Source organism: Protopterus annectens, chromosome 9.part0 (assembly GCF_019279795.1).
Source record: "Protopterus annectens isolate FY-2018-M chromosome 9.part0, PAN1.0, whole genome shotgun sequence".
In the NCBI taxonomy this organism is placed as follows: Eukaryota; Metazoa; Chordata; order Ceratodontiformes; family Protopteridae; genus Protopterus; species Protopterus annectens.
Window position 1 is genome coordinate 1,459,441,255 of NC_056743.1, and position 16,157 is coordinate 1,459,457,411.

General features: G+C 39.2%; 1 protein-coding gene across 5 annotated transcripts in view; it reads left to right on the forward strand.

The window, feature by feature from the left end:
- Positions 1-16,157, forward strand: part of LOC122812119 (adhesion G protein-coupled receptor E2-like) — a 1,702,710-nt gene that overhangs the window by 452,279 nt on the left and 1,234,274 nt on the right. For all 5 annotated transcript variants that reach the window (XM_044084406.1, XM_044084405.1, XM_044084408.1 and 2 more), the window contains exon 4: positions 3,878-3,984. In XM_044084406.1, coding sequence (XP_043940341.1) covers positions 3,878-3,984 — 107 coding nt within the window. The remainder of the gene's footprint in view (positions 1-3,877; positions 3,985-16,157) is intronic.

Below are 16,157 nucleotides of genomic sequence, written 5' to 3' on the forward strand. Positions count from 1 at the left end.
TCCAATCAACGCATTATATAGGTAGGTCTAGGCAGTAGTGGCTTCCATGTTTGCTTCAGTTCACAAAACTGTAGACAATGGAGAAAATGGGAAAATAATGTTATTATTAAAAAGCAGTGTGAGCCATGCTGTCTAATTGTTATATAGGCAAACAATCATCTGTAGTGATTTCCACTACTTTTTTCAGTTCACTCTTCTTCTGGCTTTTTCCTGGTTAGTGGTTTCCACAGTGGATCACCTGTCCACTCATAACTGGCAGTGGTGCTTTATGGTGTCAAGTTACCAGCCAGCACCCAACCTTCCACAGAAGGCACACAAACTCATGCACTCCTAGGGCCAGTTTAGAGTGCCCAATCCACCTACAGCATGTCATTGGGAGGAAACCAGAGCACCCAGAGGAAACCCACGCATCCACAGGGAGGACATGCAGACTCCACACAGAAGGCAACCCAGCTGAGGATCGAATCGGAGAACCTCTTGCTGTGAGGCAGCAATGCTAACTGCACCACCACGGCCACCCACTTTTTTCAGTTCACTGATATGCTAATATTGATAGCAGGGAAACCAGGTAAATAAAATATATTTATAATGTTAAGAATGCAAAACCAATGCTTAGTTCTCACTGGGAGATAAAACAGGACTGGACTGGCAGAAGTTCAGTGGGTGTTACTCTGGCCATTTCAAACTCAGACAAGAATTTTAACTGTGGGATTGTCCCTTTGCCAAAAAGAAAGTTTCTTATCAAAGAATGTGTGTCATACTCTTTCAATATGGAGCAGTGTGGAACATAGAATTTTTAAGACTTAGAATGAGGAACGCTCCTCTTAAAATGTGTACTTGTGAGGGATGGTGACCATGATCCTCAAAGACTTACCACAAAATTACAAATTTTACAAGGATCAGACTAAAATGCAGGGCTAAATCATGGACATTTGAGAAGTATGTCTTCATCCCCATCCCTGATATCATCTGTAATAAAAATAAATTAAATTAAAAAAAAATCTATATTTTGCTGTGAGCAGTGTCCACTTTCACCACTACCAACAGTTCTAGCTGATGTTGCTGCCAGTGTTATTACCAGAAGTAATGTAGTCATATCTGAAAACAAACAAAAAAAAGACATCCCTAGACATTTGTATGTCTGCAACTCCAACATGGCAGTCTACATTCATATGACTAGAGATTACCAGGAGATCACTACAATTGGTTGCTCTTTCTAAGGACAACCAATTACAAGCACCTAGAATAGACTGCATGGTGATAAGACATGAGATGTCTACCATGTCTATTACTATGATTGTGTGGCAGAGAAGGATGAAGATTGTTTCCACATTTATGTGCATGCCATTTCTCACTATTTCTTTTTTCTTTTTCATGGATTTATATGCACACAATAATAATACTTAAAATCTTAGTCTTTGACTTTTGCTGGGAGCTGGGGTACTCACTGGCACACATTCTATCACAACTGATTCATATGTTCCACTGTACTGCCAACTGATGATGTCCATTCTGATAGTCTTTTCTAGTAGGTCTTTCTAAATAATGAATATGTTGCAGACCCATTCAGTGTGGAATAGCACAGAATATAGAATTTTTAAGCATTCCTCATAAAGACAGTGAGGTAGAGTTGAGAAGTTTATTGTCAGTTTGCTGGTCCTTCTGCAATTCAGAAACAGTCAATTCCTTTGATCTTCCTGAAAGTTTGGATGGCGCAGTGGAGTAGCAGTTGGTGTTGTCTCCTGACAGCAAGAGGTTCTTCAGTCCAATTATCAGCTTGGGTGCCTTCTGTGTGGAGTGTGCATGTCCTCCCTGCATTTGTGTGGGATTCCTCCAGGTGCTCTGGTTTCCTCCCATATTACAAAGACATGCATCTGGAGCTTTTCTTCCCAGGCTTCCACTGCAAATTGGCTCATTCCAAGTTGGACTTTCCTGGTAAACAAATGTTAAATAAATAAATAAGTTAAACAAAGGTCTGGATTCCAAAAGCCTTTAGTGTGGTATAACACACTGAAATAGAGGTAGTATTCCATGCCTGATTTTAAAAAATAAGGATCTGCCAGTCCATAATCCATATATGGTAAAAGGTACTACCAGGGCCATATGCACAATTCCAAAAAAGGGAATCAGGCACACGACACCAAACTAATTTAGTGTTGTACATTGCTGTGGCTTACCAATACTCAAGTCTGAATCAGTGGTGAAGCAATTAAAATGATTGGGTTTCTCTATGAGGCAAAGGTTTCACCTGCATATGGGGGTAAGTATTGCAGGCAGTACTGGATGGGAAGCCTGAATACCTGAAGTACCTAGTTGCACATATAGGTTGCACTTATATACTAAAGACAACATGATTCTGTCCATCTTCACAGGACTTCATACATGCTTTACACTGGTTACTATGACCTGCTGTCTAAATTCCTCAGTGGATAGCTCATTTTAGTTTCTTTTAAAGAAAAATCTCATTGCCTTGTTGGGCTAGTGGCCCCGCATCCACTGCCTCTAGGTCTTTCATACAGACGGAATTGCTCTGGTTAGAATTTCTGCTGAACTAGTTAACCACACTGATTCCTCAGGCAGCTTTGGCAGTACACTCAGAAGAGATATTTCAGTTCATTAACATTGAGTGTTTCTGCATTCCTTTATTTTGTCTTGGTATAGCTAACCAACATTCAGTTCAATACTTTGGTGTCATGAAGTATTGAATTGTGCAGATGATGCCCTCTAGGATGATGTCATTCTCGTGGGCCAATTGAATTTTACTGTTCAGAGTAGTGAGGCCATTCACTGTTGCTACTCCAATATTTTGGAATCTTGCCCAACGTTTGCTTTCTACCCCAAAGTAGAATTATCTTCAACTGCTGTATGGCAATCAGTGAGTCATTAATGATTCAGACACAGCCTGCCCTCATTGTCTAGGACCAGTGGCATAAATGCTGTTCTATGCGGGTTCAGGCTCCTTGGTGATGAGACATTTTCTTGCAGTATATTTGGTTGGGGGCACATGGCTGAAGTAGCATTCAGCAGTAGAGAGATATGGCTGTTGCAAATACCCTGAGGGCAATGACAAACACACAGTGCCATGCCCATAGCTTCAAACACCAAGTGCACAGAGGGAAAATAATGTCCTTGGCCCCCAAGACACCAACAGGCAACAGGTGATATGGCAGGTGTCAGCAGCAGGCTGCCCAGTGAGCATATAAATGGCAGTAAAAATGCAGTGTCTTTATTACTGGTATGTGAGAACCACTACTAACTTTACATTGTTTGGGGAGCATTACTTAAAATACATAGAGCATACATGTAACATTCTAGTGCACAAACTACACCATACACATGATTACAGTAACATACAAGATTTCCTCCATGCTGTAGCACACTTCTACATGTATGGTTACATAAGCATTTATTGTACACCAAGCAGAACACATATTACTTACTCTGCCTACATGCACTTCTTTACTGAAGCTGTGGGAAAGTCACTGTTTGTTCTCTTTGCTCACAAGAAGTTAGCAACAGCCACATGTCTTTGCAGCTAAATGCCACTTCAGACATGTGTTTTCAACCAAATGCACCTCAGGGAACTGTATCACTGTACTGAACAACAGTAGTGGCACTATACGAGTTCTTATTTATGAATACCATATTAGTCAGTGAAATACAGAACAGATGATCAAGTTGTGTTAGTGGTAATGTATGCAGTGTTCCATATAAAGTTATTTGGAGATAATCCTTCAATGTCAACAATAATTTATCTGTCTTACATTGTAAAATAGAAGCAGTGGAGTGCAATGTTAGTTCAGTGTGTTCAGCACTACCTTGTCTGCATACTGCAGTTTTAAATGAAAGTTTAAGAAGTTCCTGTTTTCTTTGGCAGAATTTTTTGAGAACGCTAACAAATCAGAACATTTCATGGATTGGACTGAGCTCTCCCAATAAGAAAAATATCTGGCAGTGGGTAGATGGATCTAATGTCTCTTTAAGGTAAGCAACTTTTTAGAGTGCATTCGCAGAAGCTAGAATTTCATATAAAGATATTTAAAGCCTTTCTTGCCCTTGACACACAAGCAGTTTTAAGTTGCCTTTATCTGTATAAACATGCCATAACTAGAGAAGAAAACTAGACATATAGTGGTCAGTAAATATAACAGTATACAGTCTGTCACAAACCTACCTGAAGCTTACATCCTTATGGCACATGTTTGATGAGGGAAGTATTTTTTTCTCTGATATAAATTCATCAGTAACAACATAAGCCACAAAGAGAGCAATACTGTTTGCCTTTCTAAAATGTTGCATAATAATTATAAGACTCAATCGGAGGAGGCTAGAAAGGATTGAGAAGAGAGGTTGGATAAGCAATTCACAAAGAAATAATGGGGAATATATGTATGTCTCCCAAATATGCAACAGAATCTAGTAGATTTAGGATGTTTGCTTGGTAAGTGTTTACATAGGCATTTTTATACTCCGAAGCATTTTTCCTCAGGCAGACAGCCAATGTTAAAGGTGTGACGGGAAAGAAAGAGGTAACTGGGAACATATTTTCTGGGACTGTAATGAGCTGGCAGACTTTAAGGATTCCCTTCAGACTGCACTGTCAGGGATACTTGGTGAGCAGACTGATGTTATGAAGGAAATCATTTTTTTTGAGCTATGATACAGAATCAGAATTGCTTAGACATAGTAAGGCCTTACTGAGTTTAATTCTGGTGGCTGCCACAAAATCAATTACTCAAGAATAGAAATCAAACTCTAAAGCAACAGTACTAGAAGTAGTGAATGTAGTAACAGAGATAAAACAACTGAAATGGGGATCTTTAGAAAAGGGTAGGAGCAAATTACATAGAAAGAAATGGGAAATGTGGGAACAATACATGCAGAGGAGGGAGGAGGTTTAAAAGAAGGCATGATTTAAATGAGCTATGTAATGTTTGACTGACAATAACTGGATAGATTATAAGTGATATATAATGTTTGCAATTAAATGGTGTCAATATGGTTTCTGATGTATAATGTTTGCAATGAAAATTATGTCAATATGGTTTGTTTTCATTCACATAAACGTATGATTGCCTGTGTCATACATGATAATTTAATAAAGATTTTTTTTTGTTTAAATAAAAAATTAAAACACATATTAATTGAAATATTTTCCTGCTGATCAGATCCTCTTCTTACAAGATGCAGCACACTCCCCTGAAAATCTTCATTTATATCTTATTTCCAAGAAAGAGCAAGTTACTATGGCCTGAGAACATACTTAGAGATGGATGAGAGTAAAAATCCCCATCACAGTTACTGAAACTATAGAACAAGACACATCAGGCTATGTTTTGCTATGGCTTGTTATTATATCATTAAGTGCATTGCAGGTGATGAGATGAAGACAAATACGTGACACACAACAATAACTTAAGAATGATGATCCATGTAAGATATCAATAAAATTATATATTAGACACAGAGGAAGAAATATAGCATCATAGCAATGTCAGAGAATATCACAGTAACAATCGACTGTAACCAACCAGGGAGATTTTGTAATATAAATGCCGATTGCATAATCATAAACAAAGAGATAGTGATGTTTATTAATAATACTTGATAAACTCCAACTATCATACCTGAAGATGTAAAGTTTACTTTGTAAAACTGGATTCTATTCAGTTAAAAAAAAAATCATTTTGTAACTATTCAATATCAGCACACCGACGATGGTGTACTTTTGTTTAAGTGCACTTTCGTGTAATTGGGATCATAGTTCTGTTTTTTTAAATAATGAGTTTCGATAAACAAAAGTAGACCCCGTAGCGGGATGAAGTAACAGCCAGCGAAATTGAACCAAAGTTAAGAAAAGCTTCTAACTGAAAAACTCCAGACCCAGATGCAGTACCTAACTTTTGGTTAAAAGTATTAACATATTTGCACAAAGATTTAGCCATGAGTAAGAATTATTTACATGTGCACCCCAAACAGACACCAACCTGGCTACTAACAGGAAAAACAATGATCCTATTTAAGAGTGAACCTGCAAGCTACCCTAAAAACTATAGACCAGTAACATGCCTTCCAATGACATATAACCTGTACATGGGAATAGATGCTGACAGTTTATACTCATTTAGAAGAAAACTCAATTATGGCAGTAGAACAAAAGGGCAATAAAAGAAAGTCATATGGAGCAAAGGATCATTTGTTGTTAAATAAAGTCATAGTGGAGAACTGTAAAAAGGGGAAGAATCTACGTATTGCATGAATTGACTACAAAAAAGCGTTTGATAGTATCCTACATTCATGGATAAAAGAGTGCTTAAAAATGCATAAGATATACCCTACACTGATCAACTACATTACAATGACCATGAAATAGTGGCAGACCACTTTGCAATTAAGTCATGATAAAGGACAAATTATTATCCCAGGGATAAAAATTCAAAGGGGGATATTCTAGGGTGACTATCTGTCAGCGCTGCTATTTTGCCATGTCCTTAACCCATTAAGCTGTCTACTTAATAGTTTAGGCCATGGCTATAATTTGGATCCTAGAAAACAATAACACGTAAAGACTTCTCATCTTCTCTTTGTCAGTGATTTAAAACTGTGTAGCTCATCAGATGAGGAACTGAAAGCACAACTGCAAGTTGTCAAAACTTTTTCAGATGATATAAAAATGTCATTTGGTCTTGATAAATAAATTAATGCAGGAAAACTGCAACAGAAGGAAAAGATCAGTTTGGGACAAGGATGTGATATAAAAGAATTTGAGCAAAAGGAAGTGTATAAATATTTGAGAATTGATGAGGACCAACAATAAAACATGAACACATTTATTATTTATTTATTTTATTTTACATTTGTTAACCGGGATGGTCCGACTGGATGAGATCCATTTTCAGCAGAGGCCTGGGGAGAAAAGCACCACTTAATTAATTACAGAGACAACAAGTATTTATACATCAGTTATAAACCAGTTAGTGAGACTGTGAAACAGTGACGTATTAGATCAGAGTACAAGGACATTCTTTTAACATATTTTCAAAACAAACTTTACAAGTAGACAATAGATTAATAGTTCAAACAATTGTTAAGACAAGAGATTAATTTACTGTTTCTTTCTTACATTAATATACAACTAATATTTTCTATGTCCATGTTTCATGGTTTTAGGAACTTAGTAAGGAATACATTAGAAGACTTTAATCCTGAAAACAGCGTTGACATCTAAGAACAAAATCCAAGCTATAAACCAATTTGCTCTTCTTGTCCTAACTTACAGTTTTGGAGTGATTGACTGGCCCCAAAATGTGTTGGATAGATTAGATTGGAAAACAAGAAGGATGCTTCATGCTCATAAAATTATTTATAAAAATCCATGCATACCAAGATTATATAGTCTCCATTCTTAAGGAGGGATGGCTCTCCATGAAATTGATTACATTTATAGATCTGCAATCATGTGACTCCACACATATCTACAGACCTCACAAGACCCAAACATAGTGAAAGTTTTGAAACATGAGGAGAATAAAACCTAAGATGACTTATCTACTTAATCTAACAGAAGTATATTGGCGTCTAACAGGAATGAAAATTAGACCAGAAGTAGATAAAGATCAGGCAGGAGCTGAATGCGCCAAAAAAAAAAAAAAAAAAAAAGTATATAAGTTGAAGGACCAGATTAGAAGGCAAGAAAAGTGGAAAATGCATAAATATAGTTGCAAGTATAGAAAACTACTGGAAGAACCTCATGTTGCTCAGGAATGAATGCAGGAATGGTTAAGGAAAGGTGAATTCAAACCAAGAGATGAAAGGTTAATATCAGTGGCCCAAGATATTTGGCTACATATATACTGGTTTACAAAGTCCATTGAACTTGTGGAAGAAACAGACAAATGCTGGTTGTGTAAAACCGAATTGGAAACAGTTGCACACCTCGTTGCTGTTCGTGCCATACTAATGGCAGTAGGACTGCATACTGAAAGGCATAATAACGTGGCAAGACTGTTGCACTGGGGATTGTGCAAACATTATGGTACTGAGGTGGCTGAAAAACACTGGAAACATGAGCCACAAAGCATCACAGAAAATGATGAAGTTTACATCACATGGCTCACCCATTACCAAGTGTTGAAAAGATAGATGCTATAAAACCGGACATAGCAGTCCATGAAAAGAAGACAAAAGTAGCATCGATTGCTGAAATTGCCACACCCAGTGACTACAGTGTCTTGCATATAAAGAGACACAAAGTCATAAAATATCAGGATCTGCAGACAGAAATAAAAGCAATGTGGAGGAAAGATATCCAGACGGTTGCAGTAGTACTAGGAACAATGGGTCTTATAAAAAAGAATCTACAATTGTATTTAGATACGTTACCAATACATGTAACCCTGAATTGCAGAAGGAGTTATTACTGGGCACACTGTGGGTGCTGTGAAGAGGACTTTTGGCTGACATCAAAGATTGAAATAATACTAATTTCATGAACTTTAATCGTAGTTTGAATTAGGAATGGGGTCAATTCCCATCACGGTATTAGCAATCCAAAAGATTTGGAGAGGATTTTATCCTCTGCAGGTCTCATGTTAAGGCCAGGCCTGGAGTTTAGATGTATTGAAGATCAGTTATGCATTTTCAATGAACTACTGTTAAATTTAGATGAGTTTTGCCTTCTAGTTTACATATATATATATATATATATATATATATATATATATATATATATATATATGTGTGTGTGTGTGTGTGTGTGTGTGTGTGTGTGTGTGTCTGTTTATGGATGGGTATATCTATATATCTAAAAAAGGAAATTCACTTCAAAAATAACACAGGGCATAGCTTCAGAACAATAAAGGCTGTCTTCCACAAATGTAAAGGTTGTCTTCCACAAATGTCTCGTGATGTTAAGTCCATTCCACTGGTATTCCAAAAAGTGAATCCAAATTATTGTAATAAACACTTTAATTAGAATAAGATAAAACAACAAAATAGCACAGATTAAGTGCTTTCATCTCTCCATGGAGACTTCAGAATCATCTAGTAACCATTCTAAAAACATTTTATATCTTTACATTCTCTATCATTGGTTGGCCATTTAATGCTTCAGTTATCCAATTATAGATTTATATAACCATGTTAATGTTTCATTTCAAACCTTCTAGCCTTTTGTTAACTTAATTGTAAAAACACATACATTTATAAGTTGCAAGGATATGCATAAATATTTCAAGATGTATATATCACCATCTACCTATTAAAAACATTTAAAACATATAATATATTATGTCAAAAGTTAGAATTTAGAGAAATGATATGGCAACTCAGGCTGGATGCATGTAGTGGGAAAGGCCTGAATGACCATATTTCTATTACCCAGCCTTGAAACTACTTTCAGAAGATCCCAAAAGACATAGGCTGGGATTCACTAATCCTCCGTGTAAGACTAACTAAGTCTTACACGGAAACTGCAGTGTAAGAGTATGATGTCAGCACGTCATGCATATGCATGAGGGCGCGCAGACTCATCTCCCAGGCTAACACGGAGCGTTTAGGAGTGCAGGGAGCATGTCAGACTGCCGAGCAGTCCAAATATCCACGCCCCTGCAAGTGCCTAAATCTGCAAATGTCAGCAGATATGAGCGAGTCCGCTCAAATGTATATACCCCCAACACTACACTCCCCCACATTCAAAACCCCTGTACAAATGAAATAAAAGTTAAAACATTTTTTTTATCATTCCCGAAGTAGCTGCCCGTGTTTGCGCGTGTGTGCGCGGGTGTGCCCATTGCTTAGCTACAGTAAGCAGTGTAGACATCGAAGAGGATAATAAACTACTAATATGCAAATTAATCTAAATTGCAATAGTGTAGTGGTAGAGCCTTCGCAGAAAGAGGAGGCATTCCCGGTTCGAGTCCCATCACTCCTCTTTCCATTTTCATTAGGAAATCTGTGCATAAAAATAATTCCTGACATTTACCTTTTAAATTCTATTAAAATGCATTTAAATGGCCTATGTAGTAGTGAACAATATTTTAAATATATATAAGAAGGTGAAAGTGTCATGCATATTAATGAATACATAAGTAACCTATGTTAAGCAATGTGAAGCACTGCTAAGCAACATTTACCAGTATTAAGCACATTTAAGAATAATTGCCCATAGCCAAGCACTGCTTTAACTAGCGCAATATAATTGCCCATAGCTAAGTGCTGCTTTAACTAGCGCAATATAATTGCCCATAGCTAAGCACTGCTTTAACTAGCGCAATATAATTGCCCATAGCTAAGCACACTTTAAATAGCGGAATGGCTTTGCGAGTAGCTGTGCACTGTGCCAACTAGTGCAATGTAGGGCAACATCAGGCAACGTAGAGCAACGTTGGGCAAAGTAGACCAAAGTCGGCTAAACATAGCCACAACTCCTAGCCGGTCAGGCCAGTATGAAAAGCAATGATAGGATTAGAATCCGGGATACTGTGCATCATAATCAAAGTACAGAACCACTAAGCCATGACAGCTTTTGCTGTTCATGCACCGTCAACATACATATACATATTAATGAAAGTTTACTCAGTGCTTAGCAGGTATGCACTCAGCTGAGAATTTTCCAAACTGGCCAATCACTAATAAGTGCAGGAAATGAGCCATATTTAAGCCCCATAGGCGGCAATAACCACCATAACTGGTTGTAGCTCACATCTGCAGACAGAATGGCTGGTGCTGTAGAGGGCTCTCATTTTCGAGCACAATGGTAGGGTATTGAGGAGTCAAAACTGATGGTTTGGCTCCTTGTCCATCATCATGATGCAAGACTTCTGCAGGGTCAGTTCCAAGGCACGGAGTACAAAGCGGAGGCATGGAACCATCTAGCACATGATCTCAACAGTGCCACAGGCATCCCTCGGACTGGGGAGCAGGTCAGACACCACCATGCAGACCTGAAGAGATGGAAGCAGGACCAACTGAACCAGTGGATACAGGAGGCCCATGGAAATGACAATGCCCCACTACTGAGTAGGTATCCATGGAATGGAGTATGTAAGAATAGCTATTGTAGTCTACATAATGGACAGGTAAGTCTCAATATCCCTTCATTTACTTAACAGCTGCAGGTATCTGTGCTGTGAATCAGCAAGCCTATGCAGATAGTCTGCTAAGGCTGTGCCACCAGGCAGGTTAGTAAATATTCTGCATGTGTGGTCATATAAAAGAAGTGAGAGAGCTTGAAAAAGAGTGTTGTAACCCATTAGTGTGGAATAACTTCTCTGCATGTACTGTCATAAAAAATAAGTGAGAGAGCATGAAAAGGTGTTGTAACCCATTAATAAAGGTATAAAAAGTGTGGAATAACTTCTCTGCATGTACTGTTATATAAAATAAGTGAGACAGCGTGAAAAGGTGTTGTAACCCACTAATAAAGGTATAAAAAGTATTGAATAAAAGACCTCTGCATGCACTGTTATATCAAATAATTGAGAGAGCCACTAGAAAAGTGTGTAATGTAATTAATAAAGGTATAATTCTTGAAGTGTGTCCGTGTCACTTTCTGCGATATGTTGTTGTACCCTTGTATAATAGAAATAGTACTGTTGTATTAAGTGCGGTCTACCCACACATGGGTAGGCCCATATAAAGTGGATGAAGGGAGTGCCAGTAGCTGTTAAGCATATATACAGTCCTCAACTGTCGGTTAATGGCCGGCATGTACAGGTTAATCTGGCACATGAGTAGCTTGTTAATGTGTTCCCCAGAAATGTCAGTATGCTGCTAAAAGTGTAGGGGGCTGTTAACATATACCTGATAATGTCATCTAAACACATCCAGATATGCAATTCCACACTTCAATGGGTATGTCTAATCTCATAACATTTGTTGGGACCCATGTCCTATTGTTATATAAATATCTGCATGAACTTCGATGCAGGTGCCCTGTTCACATACCACAATCTTGGTGGCCTGCTGCCACCAATCAATCCTGCATGCTGTTGGAATGTCCACTGTTGTTCTATATATGCTGTTGGCTATTACTAACCCATATTGTCATTAAATCCTCCTAAACATAGAACGTATGGGAAGGCCGGTCCCAGTGGACCCACCTGTCCCACCTCAGCTGGCGATGGCACCTGGCACCAGCAGTTCCGGTGCCCAGCCCGGGATCCCCTCCTTCGTTGGTCCTGTGCCACCTTTGGGTGGAAGCGCTGCAGGGGATGGGGCTCGTTCTCCCAGTTGAAGTGTGGGCGGAGGAGGGCCACCTATCACCCTCCGAATGGTCCGGGCTGTGGTGCGTAGGGAGATCCAGCGTTCAGTCGCTGATCCTCTATGCCAGCTTGAGGCAAGAGTGGCGCGACTCATGGGTGAGCCTGCCCCTCCTACGCAGCCCCCAGCACAGCCAACCTCCGGGCTGTGAAGGTGCAGTGGTGACTGCCCATGCGTGGGGATCTCAGTTCCACTGTTGCCATCTGTGCGCTCATGGGCTTGCGATTTCCAAACACCCTTCCCCGTCAATGGTGTTCACCTATCCCATGTGTCATACTTCACCCCTGTATGCGTCTTGTTTGTCTTGTCTGTTTACCTCCCCAACCTACCTCCCAAAATATACCTACTTCCCCTAACCCACATTCCACTCTCACCTGAAAAAAAAAAAGGGCAATCTGCTCCCACAAAAAATTACGCCCCATACATAGCTGCCCATTCTGCACACATGTCCGCTGGACACATAAACTGCAATTTAATTGGCAGTACAACATACTTTGTTGTCCTCACCCCTCTCTCAGGGGTGGAAGGTTTCAAAATTCCATTCAAATTACTAGTATATGCACAGCTGTTGCTGTTAAAGAAATGGGCAGCTATGGACCTTCCCTACACCCGTCCTGCACATCCCGAGCTGTTTTCCCTACTGTCTTTCCTTCTTTGTGCCCCTTTTTTCACCACTTTCCTATCTCCCCATTTTCTTTTCTTTCAAAGAAATGAGCGTGGGGGTTAGCGGGAGTAAGCACGTTTAAGCAGTAATTAGCGGGTTTGCACGAGTGTGCATGAGTGTGCGCTTGTGTGCGCTTAGCTAAGCTTGTTTGTGCTCAGCTAAGCATCGCGCAAACCCACGCAAACCCGCTTACAACTGCTTAAAAGTGCCTTAGTCACTGCCTTTGTTCTGCTCAGCAGCAAAATAAAATACCTCTGTCAGTCTCGAACTCAGGACCTTGTACACACAAGACTGCATGAAGTACCACTGTGCCATGCTAAACATACAACAAATTGGTGCAGAAATCAATATATCATGCATCAGAATGACTGAATGTAAAGGACAAATAGGAATGCCATAACACAAATCCTGTTCTGTGGATCTTTACCAGCAGTTCTTGTGGAATTGCATTACATGACTGTGAAAAGAGAACCAGCCATTTTAGCAGGAAATAATGTGACAGCAGCACTTTACAACCCCCACACAGTATTATAGCAGGACAAACACTAGCATATCTGATTAGGGCAGTGGCCATACTTCCCAACCGTGACTAGTTTTCAGGCATGTCCCTGATTCCGAGACAGGTTTTAGCTGTGTCCCTCTGAATCCCACTGAAAGCTACTGAAGTTAGGCAGAAAGGTGGTGAATTACACATAATGAATAATGATAAAAAGTAAGAGTTAGACACCACTTGTATTAATCCACATGCTCTGGTCCTCTCAAAGTCTCAACCTAATGTTTCTAATATTGTAAAGGTGTACCTCACTTCGACCTACTTTACCCTGAGTCTGTTCAAATATGTACCTGAGTGTTTGAGAGGCCTGGCAGAGGCAGAAACACACAGGCATATCAGCTATTCTGCTGTTACACACTGTGCAAATAGGTTTGGAAGGAGTTCCAGAAGCATACCCTTATGTAGGAGTACAACACTGAAATACAAAGGGATATAGCCATGTACTGGTAGCAACCAACTGTGAAAATGCCATTGTTCCAGTGCTGAAAAGACCAGTGTGGTGCACAAAGAATAACAGGCTAACCTCTTGCTACCATCTGGATAGGTCCACAGTTGGGAGCTACGCAGACAGACTACTTGTCTTGGTAAACTAACAGGTACACAGCAACCCTTTAAGTCCAGCAAGATAAAGTTCACACATTAATACATAATGATCTCTGTCCTACTGCACCCCTACCCAAATGTACAATAAACCTGTGTGTTCAGGGTCTACCAAGGATGTAGGTAGGCATACTCAGTACAGAAATTTGTACAGTTTTCCTGAGCAGCCTGTGCTAATGTCAACACTAAAAAGCACAAACTGTTCAAAAGTGAGTGAATAAATATTCACGGTATAGCAGTTCACAAACAGTTCATGTGCCAAATTAATACAGCTCAATAACTACTTTTGTATGGCAGGAAATTGTAGAAGTAGAAAAGAAACTACATACTCACACGTATCTTGTGTTAGCATATGTAGGGGTGAGTACAATTCTACACTGACAACTGTGTAGTGGAAGTGGCAACATTCAGGTCTGAGTACAACAATAATATCAGTGGCTACACCCCTAGCTTCAGATATAAGAACTATACCAACCTTCTGACTTACACAACAGTGTCCACAGCAAACAAGCATAAGCCCTACTCTGGAAAGCTGAAAGGGCTACGCCTACCTGACATAGCAATTTATAGCATTGGGTTGCTATGACAGTGAGTACTGCAATTACCACACAGCAGGCTGCATGCAATTACCAAATGGTGGCCACCAATTGGTGCAGAGGCCATCACATGCACATGTGCAGATACCTATAAAAGCAGGCTGTACCTGCTGGCCACACATGCAATCACCCCATTGCAGATGGTGAGAGAGAGAGAGATACACAGACACAGAGAAAGAGACAGAGAAAGAGTGAGAGAGACTCACACCTCCACCCACAGAAGTGGGAAAAAAATAATAATAAACTAATAAAAAAAAAATTAAAACATAAAAAAAAAATAACTACATTAAGCCAAAGATACTGCTAACTGAAAACTATGAAATCATACAAAGGAAAGGTATGTAACAGATATGTATTTAGTGGCATGTAGTAGATGTATTTGAAGACCACTCTACATACATTGAAACATCAATATGTGGCAGCAGTACGTATCTATGCACAGATGCCCTGCATAACTACTGCCATGGACAAATTGGTGTGTAGATGTGTGCAGTGTGACATAACTGTGATATATGTAGCTCAGCATTAAATGTCAAACATCTGAACCATGTTATCTGTGTTCTGCACAGTAGTGTGGACAATGGCTGTTTGGGGGAGTACAGCTTTATAACCATGGATGTGACAAAGTAACACATGCATGATAGTCATATAAACGTGTAGCTTAGCATTGAGAACTGCTGTACCAGGCTAGTATGCTAATCTAGCATTTGCAGCTACGTATACACCCTTTAATATTACTATGTGCTCACACGTGACACCTGTTCATGTTGCAGCAAGGCCCAACAGGTCAGCCGTGAGGTCCAGGGACTTACAACAGTGTGGACTTTGTGTGTGTATGGCACACACATATGGAGAGATATATCAGTGTCTGATATATTAGCATCTGTACATGTGGATTGGGCAAGGGACATACTGCAACTGTTTCTGAAGGGAGATCATATACATGTTGGTGAAGGTTATGCGCATATTTGTATGTAGGTAGTAGTGTGTGGCAAACAAGCCAGCATACATTGCTGGTATATGACATGTGGTGGTTAAACGCTGTGGGTGTGATTTGTTAGGTTTGCAGTGTTGCAGCCAGTGAGGCCTGCTAAAGCCACATGGGCTGAGAACACCTTCAATGCATTTTGCACAAGACTGTGCAATATCATTACATAACTGTATACCTCACATACTTCACATAATTTATATTCCCACCATGAAAGGTGGACTGTATATGTGCCTATATGTATATCTATATGTACACCAATGAATGTTTATATGTATATGTGTATATATACATATATATATATATATATATATATATATATATATATATATATATATATATATCTACATATATATATATATATATATATATATATATATATATATATATATATATATATATATGTAGAGAGAGAGAGGGAGAGACTGAGTAATATTTACTGTGACAGATGCCTGGTGACAAATACATGGCCTCAAGCTCAATGTCTGAAATTCA